This window comes from Larimichthys crocea, chromosome VIII (genome assembly GCF_000972845.2).
Source record: "Larimichthys crocea isolate SSNF chromosome VIII, L_crocea_2.0, whole genome shotgun sequence".
Classification (NCBI taxonomy): Eukaryota; Metazoa; Chordata; class Actinopteri; family Sciaenidae; genus Larimichthys; species Larimichthys crocea.
Window position 1 is genome coordinate 3,919,047 of NC_040018.1, and position 11,151 is coordinate 3,930,197.

The following is an 11,151-nucleotide window of genomic DNA, read 5'->3' on the forward strand; positions in this document are numbered from 1 at the left end:
TCGCAATATTAAATTAACATAACTTGATTACTTTCCATTGCTTTTGGATTACCTCAATAACAAACGAGGACAAGAGAAGTCATAATTAGCATTTTTAAAAGGTCCAGTGTGTCAGATTTAAGTGGTTTAATGTGGCAGCATTTTTTTTCACTAGAAAATATGAATTTGTCCCTTAGAGTCACTTTATATCTGTAGATGGAGCAGGTCTTCTTCAATGGAGTCTGTCATTTTGCACCTCCATGTTTCTACAGTGGCCCAGAACAGACAAATGTAACTTTGGCTCTAAACCATGAGTTTCACAGCCTACACACTTGGAAGGGAGGATGAGACGAGGGGTACTCAGTTGGCTGCAATCTGCACACTGGTCCCTTAAAGAAAAACGTTTTAAGTTAACAGGATGTCTGCAGTAACCAAATTAGGCAGCAGCATATAGACAATGAATGACACAAAACCACATACAGTTTACAGGTAAGACCTTAATCTGTAATGCAATACAGTTAGTTTTGTATCCTAATTACGTAACAGTGTTACATGTAATCTGTTACTCCCCAAGCCTGTTCAAATAAAGAAATAAGGACTGTGGATTTTCCATAAAATCACTCTATTGATCTCTGCACATCCAGAATAGAGAGCAGGAACATGTAAATTAATATATGAGCATAGTTTAAAGCTAAACTTTAAAAAATGAAAACCTAGAATTTAATGGTCCAGTGTGTTTTATATCTACAGACAGTGTCTTCTCTAGAAAGTGTCCTTTCATGTAACAACTGTACTTTCTCCACCTCTTACACCAGATACCACCAAATCCTACACACTGGTCTTTTAACTATCAATCTCCTTTTCAAAACACTTGATATCACTTTGACATCAAGGTTTAATGTGTTACATTCAGTGTCAATTAAACTTTAGTCATATCCAACCATGCAAATCATTTTATTTAGAAGAAGCACCGCAGACAAACTTCTATTCATCTCCATTTTATTGAAGTGGAAGCATGAATCTCAGACAAAACAATCTGCATGGCTCGATACAACAGGAAGTCACTTTATTTGGGTGAAGTGGCCCTTTAAGTTTGAGGCTTCTGACTCATACTTAAAGGCTTTAAAACTAAATATTTGTATAAATGCGCCATTAAATTCCACTAAACCTCAGATCAGATCAGACCAGATGCCCGATACCGCAGATGAGACACCAACACCATCCAAGTGAACCATAATTTATGGCACGGCCATTAGAAGAAATATCTAATTAGAATAAACCATTAAGAATATGTGTGTGTGTGTGTGTGTGTGTGTGTGTGTGTGTGTGTGTGTGGAGGTGAATGCCTGTAAATGTGTGTGTGTGTAATTAATGTGTGGGAGAGGAGGCGGAGGTAGTGGTGGTGGGGGGGTTGGAAGTGGGAGGTGGGAGGGTGATGTTGGGGCTGTGTGGGATCACTGCACACAGAGGAGGAGAGAAAGGAGGGAAGAGCACAGGGAGCGACAGAGAGAGAGAACGAGCCAGAAGAAAGGGAGCGGGGGAGACAGACGACAAGGAGGCTGACACACAATCATCATCAAAACCACAGCAACGCAAGAAAAATGCCAAATTTCGAAGGCACCTGGAAAATGAAAAGCAGCCATAATTTTGAGGAGTTGCTGAAAGCCCTGGGTGAGGATGGTTTACTCTTGTTTCCTGTTAAAGGTTTGAATGTGTTTAAGGATATAGAAAGGTTGATTTACATGCACTGTAGATGAAAATTAGAAGGTGATGATTGTAAAGAAAAGACTAGCTGCATCACACTTGGAGGGGGAAAAGGAGACAATATTTGGGTTGTAAGCATCTTAGATGGTGGCAACAGACCAATACTTAATCATCATGTTTCCACAAATCCAGTGTGTCTAATCTTATCTCCATTTTCTTTGTAGTTGTTTTATGTTGAAGTTTGGCTACAGGAGACAAATTTAACACCGAAGCTGCTTTCTATTAAAGTGCAGTAAAACTGATTTAAATTCCAGCACGAGACAATAAACTCCTCGTGCATTGTTGCCTCGTTCTGAGTGATGTACTACGAGGATGGATGGATAGGAAACAGACCCGAGGCGTTCCCTCCTTCATCTAATTGTTTGCACTGTAGCCGTCTGAGTCAGAGAGAGGGTTAATAGTTTTTTCCACTCGTTCAGACGACAGACTATCGAGATCTACAGGAGAGTTAAACAAAGCAAGCGGCAGCGGCATTCCTCCATCTCATCACCTTGTCACTGCAGCCTCCATATTTGCAACATCTGCTGATAACAATCGCAGCTGCAGCAGGATTGTTTTATATATATATATATGAAAACTGACGTCTTTATATTAAATTATCTCATCCTGACAGCTAAAATAAGTTATTTGTTTTTACTGCGGCATGACTCTGCCTGAGAAAGATACCATTATACATTCCTTCCTTCTCTGAAATTTACAGATAACAGGTCGGAACTAAGAGGTTTTATACATCAGGTCACTGTGTTATCCATCTACTACTCTACCCTACTTAATATTTAAACTGTGGGCTCACAGGTAGCTTTGTACGTGTTCTCAGGTGTGAACCCCATGCTGAGGAGGGTAGCAGTGGCGGCTGCCTCCAAGCCCCACGTGGAGATAAAGCAGAACGGCGAGCACTTCTACATCAAGACTTCAACCACCGTCCGCACCACAGAGATCAACTTCCACGTCGGAGAGGAGTTTAACGAGGAGACGGTGGACGGGAGGAAGTGCAAGGTAATTTAATTGGCTTGTATTAAAATCAAGCTGATCCCTGCTATATTCACCTGAAGACACTACTCGTGTCTGAAAAACACTCTGCAAGTTAGACATGTTGCATTAAGTTGGAGGACTTGCGAAAGACAGATTTTACAAAAGAAAGGTCCAAATCACAGCCGCGAAAGAAGAGATATCCTTAATTGTAGTCACTAATTTGGCTCAACGCCCCCAATACCAGAGATCCTACATTTCCTTACATCATCAGGGTTATTTTCTAAGTGTAAAATTGGGGGAAGTGTCCCTTTGAGTGTCATGTTTTACTGAAATCGGCAGCATAGAAGCTGATAAAAATGCACTCAAGCATCTTAAATCTGATTGTTTAACAAAAACACATGACAGACACGGTAGATAAAAAGACAGGGTCTCTGCCGAGCTCTCGTCTATCACTTTGCTTTACTGCTGACATCCTGTTGGTCAGGTGAAACTATGTGGAATAAAGGAAACCTCGTTAAACGTTGCTGCTTTTCTTGCAGAGCTTGGCCACTTGGGAAACAGAAAACAAGATTTACTGCAAACAGACTCTACTGAGCGGGAACGGTCCAAAGACCTTCTGGAGCCGAGAACTCAAAGGGGATGAACTCGTACTGGTGAGCAAAAGTTTTCTTAAAACTAGAAATGTGGTGACAGTTAAAAGTGTATTTATGAAGTGTATAAAGTGTGGTTTGTAGCCAGAGATAGTGTGTCACCCTTTGAACCACGTGTCTCTTCAGGATAATCCCCTTTGTTCCTCTTTCTATAATAAAAACTAAAAGTTCCCTCTGTTTTTATAAAATTGCGGCTCCCAAAAGCTCTCGTCTCATCAGCTGGAAGATGTCGAACACAAAGACTCCTATTTTCATGTAAAAGTCTCTCAGCGGCTCAATGAACAGATGTTGGGATGGTTTGCAAAGTGGGATGAGGTGTCATATTTGGAGATCGCCGTCTTTAACCACATGAGCCTTTTTCTGTTTCTGCTTCATCGTCTGCCAGTAAGAAAACAAGGGACCGGCTGCTAACAGGACAGCACTCCAATGTGTGTCAGAAAGACAGTTGTTTCTTGTAGTGCTTTGTAGTCAATCCTGAGAGGAATAGTCTGACTTTTTTTTTTATTCTTGGCCAGAGATAGAGAAGAAGCAGCTTGATATCACTCTCATATTAGCATGAAGACTGGAAACAAACAAATCCAGCTGCCAAGTATTTTTCAAGCAAGTGTGTCAAAGGATTTACATGTTCCAGCTTCACAAATGTGAATATTTTCTGTCTTTCTTAATCCTCTGTGAGGAGAAACTAAGTATCTTTGACTTTTGGTGGACTTAAATGAGACATTTATAGACTCTGGGGAGCATTTTTTGTTCTTTTTCTTACCGTCTGATGTCATAAAAGTAAAAAATAATCAGTAGATTAGTTGATAATAAAAATAACTTGCAAAATAATAGCTGCAGTCCTTATTTTTACAACTTAGAAAGGAAGACATACAAGCTTATCCGTACAGACACAAGGTTGGTATCAATCTTGTCATCCAGGTCTTGGCAAAGCAGCTTTCTTAATGAAGACGGGAGAATCCAAATCAAGACAGATGGCCAAAAGAAAGAGAGCATAACTGGGCGGTCACACCAGATGTGAAAATGTTAAACGATCTGGTCAATATTTTTCCAAAATACTACGTAGCTCCTAGGAAATGTTCTGCATTCCCACGATGGACACCATCCATTTCTCGCATTTCTTTCGTTTGCCAGACGAGGGTGTGGATAAACATGTCTGTATCTGTGAGACGGTGCATTATCATGACGCGTTGTTTTTTTTTAAATTTTTCATGAATTTATTCACCTCATGGAAAAACAAAACATGAAATGTAGACTAGAAATCAGACCCGGTGAAGTGTTTTTCTTCTTCATCTGATGTCGCTGTTGGCTGCGTGATCCACATTAATAAAAAAGGAAAAACACACAAAGGGAACAGGCTGAGGGTGAATTATTTGTTACAGTTTGCAGCAGCACCTATTCACAGGCTCCACGGGGAAACTCGGTATAGTTTTTCAAAGGAATAAATTAACATTTCGCTGCCATACGTTTGTTGTTAGGACGGCACTTCATGATCTTGTATCCATCAGAAACACTTCTGCCTCCAGTTCCTGGCAATTCAAGATCACTAAAGGCAAAGCCGGGTTTTTTTCTTCCTGTAAACATCTGGGCCTGCTTGAATTTATTGGCCAGATGGACAACAAAGCCGAGTCCAGTTTGACTGTGATGGAGACCTCCTCTTTACTGACTGTGACTCTACAGAGAGGCAATCAGGAAAACATTTGATAGGGGCTGTTTCTTTGGACTCAATGCACGTTTTCAAACCTGGAACAAAGCTTTGAACGTGGCCAAATCTGTTTTTATTCAAGATAAGGGGTGTGTAAGTCTGCCTGCGCTGTTGTTGAGTGACAGGCCGTAATCCGATAGGCATGTGGGGCTGAATCATTGGAAAGAAAAAGGTGACTTTTCAAAGAAAAGATCATAAGTTTTTATGCGATATCAGCGAGGAGGGAGAGGTCAGATATTTCCCCCCGCTGCTCTGTAAATTAAACATAACTTTCTCGTATTACGACTCAATTAATGTTAAGATGTGAACGATGTTGAAGCAGAGAAACCGAACAGCTCCGAGGTGAAACAGACTGTGAAACCTTTACAGAGAGATTCATAGTACTGGCTGGTCTGTTACTGAAAGAAATACAGATCTCAGTACATTAAAGTACTGTCTTCATACAGAGTTTATGTACTGCTTTGCTTTAGTTATAAATTATTCTATGCAAAAATAGTCTTTAAAACATTATTCAGCCTTTTCTTTGCTGAGTCACAACAGGGATGCCATTACCCATTATATTACATATTATTTACTATTTGAACAACTCATGTCTGACAGAATTATTTGCACAAAAGGTTGAATTATCTGACATGGGATATTTAATTGGTTTACTGCTGCACATGATTATTTATGTAGTTGTATACTGCAGTCGAGGGTGGGGAATTACAGCAGGGGGATGCAGGGACAGGGCGTGTTATTGGGGGTGGAGAGTTGGTGTTGACTGGACTTGATTGATTTGTGGATCAGATTGCAAGTGATTGTAAGGGATTTTGCACATTATGTAATAAACGGTCTGGTCTACACTGGACACCAGTGTAGTGTTTTCTCCTAAATTTGTGTAAATTAGCGTAGTGGGTTAAGCGGCCGCCCCGTGTGTGGAGGCTATAGTCCTCGCTGCAGCCAGCCCCGGTTTGAATCCTGCAAAGGACGGCTACTTTACTGCGTGTCACTCCCCCTCTCTCTGCCCCGTTTCCTGTCTATCTTCAGCTGTACTATCATTAAAGGCATAAAAAAGCCCCCCCAAAAAAAAGAAAAAAAGAAGATGGATACTCTCCCTGAACCGACACCGAGTCACACTGTTTCATCAAGGGTGCAGTCGAAAATGACTGTAACTAAGTGGCAACCTCCAAGGCTGTGAAGTGAAGTCAATGCGAAAGTGGCAAAAAACAAACAAGCTGCAGTACCTCAAATGTCCACTTGAGGCTGGCTTTCATAAGTGAGTCAATCTCCATAAGTCCCTATGTTAAAATGTCCAACTTCACAGCAGAAATAAACATGTTTACAGCCTGGTACAAAAAACAGTTTTGGTCTCTGTAGCTAATTTCCCCGTTCATGACAACTGTACTGAGAGTGAATTTCTATAGAACGCACCTGTTCAAATTATATTAAGGCTTAAAGTTATGCAGAAGGGACAGCATGGCTGCTTTGGTTGACAGGTGGGTGCAAAGAGAGTAAAATGTCTTTCCACCAGCAGCATGGGGCAATAGTACCATTCATAGATATTTAGTTAATTTAGGATGATTTGTCATTAGCCGTTTTAACTATAATTCCACAACAGAACATAATCAAAACAAAGAATTTCTAAATAATATGCATCTGCCACAGCTCAGGTCAGATATTGCAAAGTTCAGACTCGACTAACTGGTAGGATTTTAGCAGACAGTGATGGGAGCCAATCGGATTGAGTGGAATAGACCAAATATGGCTGAAATGGAATATAATATGCATAATTAAAGACACTGTAACTAAACACTGACTCTAGATTGGACCTTTTTCATGGCCACCATAGCTTGTCCCTCACGCTAGAAAGGAAAGGGTGAGGCAACTGGATTGCAATCAGCAACTACACCACTAGACAGCACTAAATACTACACACTGGTCCTTTAATTTGACATCTAATCATGTCCATTTTAAACCTGTGAGGAGTGTAGCACCACCTACAGCTTTGTCCACGTGCTGTAAGCCCTCCTCTGTGAGATGCAGCTGGTGTCTGGTAGTACCAGTTCAATATTCTGCTGCTCGTTTATCTACAGGAAATTAAAACATCATCTGTACTCTCCGCTCACAGATGAATGTGATCGATCCTTTGGCATAAACAGAAAAACAAAACGCATAGATTTCACTAAAAGCACTGGCCAACAGATGAGGAAAATTAGGTTCTCGGGGAGAGATGGATGAATGTGGAGCTTAATGAAGACAACATGTGGTTACTGCGCTCACTGTGATCTAAGAGAGGTGGACTATAATGACCATTTGGAGAGTATATCGTAAAAAGTGGAAGAGGATAAATTCTTACTTGTCCTCGCGAGGAACCTCATATACCTCCTTTTACATTTCAAGCCAATAAATATAGATTTTTTTAAAGATAAATGCAGTCCTGCATTGGTTACTTTATGATGCGACTGAAGATGGATGAAATTGTGTGAATGTGATGGTGTTGGGTGGGGGTCCAAATCTGCGTGTGTGTCCTCCTGTGGGCTTTTAATTGGTCTCATTGATCATGTTGTTGAGAAATGCCAATGGACCCTAACGTTACCTCCGGTTAATGTCTCCCTCGGCATCGCGCCACGTGCCAGATGGAGTCGTCTCAGCTCCATTTTTCACGACGCGGCCCTGCTTCCCCCGTCCCGCCACACTGCACGGCCCGAGATAATGATGATGTGTGGCGCTGCAGTTGGCCATAATGCTACGCCCCTGGGACTGCCATAAATCTTTGGACTCGGACACACCCACCCCTAACCCGGGGCATTTAATGTTTCTTTCCCCCCGTTTTCATATCAGTTTTTGTCACGTCCGTTTCTTTAGTACGCAGCTGTGTCAAATTAACATCATGAATGGAAGCCAGCGTTTAAGGCAATTAGCAGTGGAAATTTATTGTTAGGAGGCACTGCACGATATTGTTAGAAGAAATTTAGGGACTACAATACATGCAGCTGGGCAGGGTATTATTCTAGCCTTGCAGGAGCTTTAAAATTACACATCAGGACAGTTACTTCAACTGCAGCGAGTACCTTTGTTACAGGTTTTTATGCAGCTTTGTCCGTTTGGCTGCAGAGAAACCTTCTTGTTATGTAATATGTTTTATACAGCAACAGGTTTGTGTGCACCTTCTCTCGATGTTCTATTTTTTAAAAAATTTTTTATGTTCTATGCTGTAGATTAATGCTAAGGACATCAAAACTATGAAATAATAAATATGGAATTATGTGGTAAACCACAATTATTGAGGAATTCAAGAACTTTTAAGTGTAGTCACAAAAAAAAACCCATCAAACACTTTGATGAAACAGCTGCAGAGGAGAAGTTTGTTACAGTTACCAGCCATATACCACATAAAAGCTTCACGGAGGTCAAGTAACAGATCTCTACATCAACTGTTCAGAGAAGGCCATGTGAATCCGGCCTTCATGATCGAATTGCTGCAAAGAAGCCATGACTGAGGAAGATCAAGAGGAAGAAGAGAATAACTTCAGCCAAGAAATACAAAGAATGAACATTAAATCAGTGGAAATCTGTACTTTGGTCTGATGAGTCAAATCTGAGGTTTTTGTTGAGATGAAAAGAAGGTGAAACAGATGGTTTCTACATGTGTGGTACCCACTGTGAATCACGGAGGATGAGGTGTGATGGTGTGGGGTTGCTTCGCTGGTGACGCTGTTGGATATTTACTCAAAATTCAAGGCACACAGTTACCATAGCGTTCTGCAGAGACATGCCGTCCCATCTGGTTTGTCCTTAGTGGGACCATCATTTGTTTTTCCAAAAAGACAATGACCCAAAAGACACCTCCAGGCTATGTAAGAGCTATTTGACCAAGAAGAAGAGTGATGAGTGCTGCATCAGATGATCCGGCCTTCACAATCACCCGACCCCAAAACCTAATTGAGATGGTTTAGGATAAATCGGATCACAGCGTGAAGGAAAAGCAGCTCAGATGCTCAGCATATACAAGAACTCCTTCAAGATAACACCAAGAGAAAAAAAAGTGGCTGCTCTGAAGAATCAAGAATACAAAATATAGATTTGCTTTGTTTACACTTTTTGTTAATAAATAATACAAAATAAGAAAAATGAAGAAAACCCAATGAAAAATGTGCATTAAGTATCTAAACTGTGGGTCACATGACTGGAGACACCCTCAGACACCACCCAGGTCAAGCATTAAAAGACATTTTGTGAACTGGTCTAAACCTTTCTTAATTGTGTGTCCACCAATTTAGAAAGAGTGTGATGATTTATAAAGAAACATCAGATATTACTGCTGACGAAGTTACAATCTAACCCTTTCTTCTCATCTCGTTTTAGATTTTCGGAGCCGATGACGTGGTGTGCACGAGGATCTACGTACGAGCATAGCAGGCGTCCTTCAGACTCCAAACTTCCTCCAATAAATAATTTTTCAGTGTCTGAACTGTCAGTGTAACAATCTTCACATAAAAATCTAATAATCTGTCTGAAATCTTCATATTCTGTGTTTTGAATCTTCATGAAAATCACATACTGACATTGGATATTACCACTTTTCTTTCCTTTTTGTATGCAAGTTTTCTAACATTGAAAATTAAACAATCAAAAAGCATAATTTCTTTTTTGTTATGGCATTCAATCTTTAGATCTTGGGAGAGTAAAAAAGGATAAATTGCATTAGTTTCATAACACAAACACAAAAGGCAGAAATGAAGAAAGAATTGGCCGAGTGAGCTTCCGTCTATTTAAAGGATAGTTTAATGCCAAACACCATACTAACACTCATGTACAACATCATAAAAGTCAAGAGAAGAGACACATTAAACGAGGTACAAACCATGTCTTTATGTACAATCAACTCTGCGGGACTTCCTGTGGTGTTCCATATTAAACACAGTAAATATATAAAAATAAAAACCCAAGTAATAAACTGTTCCAAGATTGTCTGTAGCTGGTTCGGTTACTGACCGTCGCCTTTAAAATGGAGATCAGGAAAATGTTGATGGATGAAAGTTTTCTTTTTAAAATCAGGCGGCTTTCTTTTATATTATTTTCCATCCTGCTCGATCCATACGTGAAAAACTATAAAAGTATCTGGCTGCTCTACTAAAGTTAACGTTAAGAAAGGATTGTTTCTTATACGTCTTTACAGCCTTCAGTGTGATACCTCCTGATCTAACGTCACCTGGAATATCACCAGTTCAATTCAACAAACTGCAGACGGGGAAAAGGCGATACAAATCCTCAGTTTACGTCCCTCTTTTAAAGGAAATACAACATTCATTTGTATTTGAGCAAGAAATACAAACAGATAGCTTTGATAAATGACTGAATGAATTATTGCTCGTTTGTTTTTATAATTTTTAAACTGTATACAAGTCACATTCACGTATTCGCGTTACTATACATTAGGTCAGTATTCGTCGTCAATACTGGACCAAACGGATACACTGTGCGAGCACTGAACCTGTCGTACAGATTCAAACCATTTGGTTAAAGTTTAAATACAAGAAAAAGTTGATGGTACTGTTAAGACTCCAGTACTGAAAAAAAAGGAGAAACTGCGGCTCAGCTACATTCAATCACCTTAAAAACCACGAGTGATGATGCTGCCAGCGACTGAAGGTAGAAAGCGTAAGGAGAGAGGGCGGCGATGACCAACATTTGAGGATAGGATGATATATGAGGGAGATGATATAGAGATATATATATATATATATACGTATATAGTAGATAGTATATAGTATATATATAATATATATATATATATATAAAAAAGCTGCTGTTTCTACTAAACAAAGACTTCAGGACAACTGTTAAACAGCTACAAAGGAAAAAAGACTCTATCAACATCCTTTGGGTTAAAAAACTGTTAAATTTTGCATTTCTTAATAAACTTCTCTGCAACCTCAAGTCTGATACGGTGTGTGTGTGTGTGGTGGTATGGATGCACACATCAATACATCTGATTTAAAAAAAAAAAAAAAAATCTAGATATAACAACATTTACACAAAGTGTGGGCGGTCATAAATTATTGTACTCCATACACACTGCTAGCATGTACTGATGCCAAG

At 39.9% G+C, this 11,151-nt stretch overlaps 1 protein-coding gene across 1 annotated transcript; it reads left to right on the forward strand.

Annotated features, from left to right (window-relative positions):
- The first annotated feature begins 1,406 nt into the window (after positions 1 to 1,406).
- On the forward strand, positions 1,407 to 10,613 carry LOC104922787 (cellular retinoic acid-binding protein 1). The gene is made up of 4 exons (XM_010735715.3): positions 1,407 to 1,650; positions 2,561 to 2,739; positions 3,255 to 3,368; positions 9,415 to 10,613. Exons 1-4 carry the CDS (start codon positions 1,581 to 1,583, stop codon positions 9,463 to 9,465), a joined length of 414 nt encoding a protein of 137 aa, XP_010734017.1. The 5' UTR covers positions 1,407 to 1,580; the 3' UTR covers positions 9,466 to 10,613.
- Positions 10,614 to 11,151: the final 538 nt, after the last annotated feature.

What these genes read in the sequence shown, in the direction of transcription:
- LOC104922787 (XM_010735715.3), top strand. Translation starts at nt 1,581, where the DNA reads ATGCCAAATTTCGAAGGCACCTGGAAAATGAAAAGCAGCCATAATTTT. An exon ending in GGAGTTGCTGAAAGCCCTGG is followed by an intron (nt 1,651 to 2,560) that starts GTGAGGATGGTT and finishes ACGTGTTCTCAG; the next exon opens with GTGTGAACCCCATGCTGAGG. An exon ending in TGGACGGGAGGAAGTGCAAG is followed by an intron (nt 2,740 to 3,254) that starts GTAATTTAATTG and finishes CTTTTCTTGCAG; the next exon opens with AGCTTGGCCACTTGGGAAAC.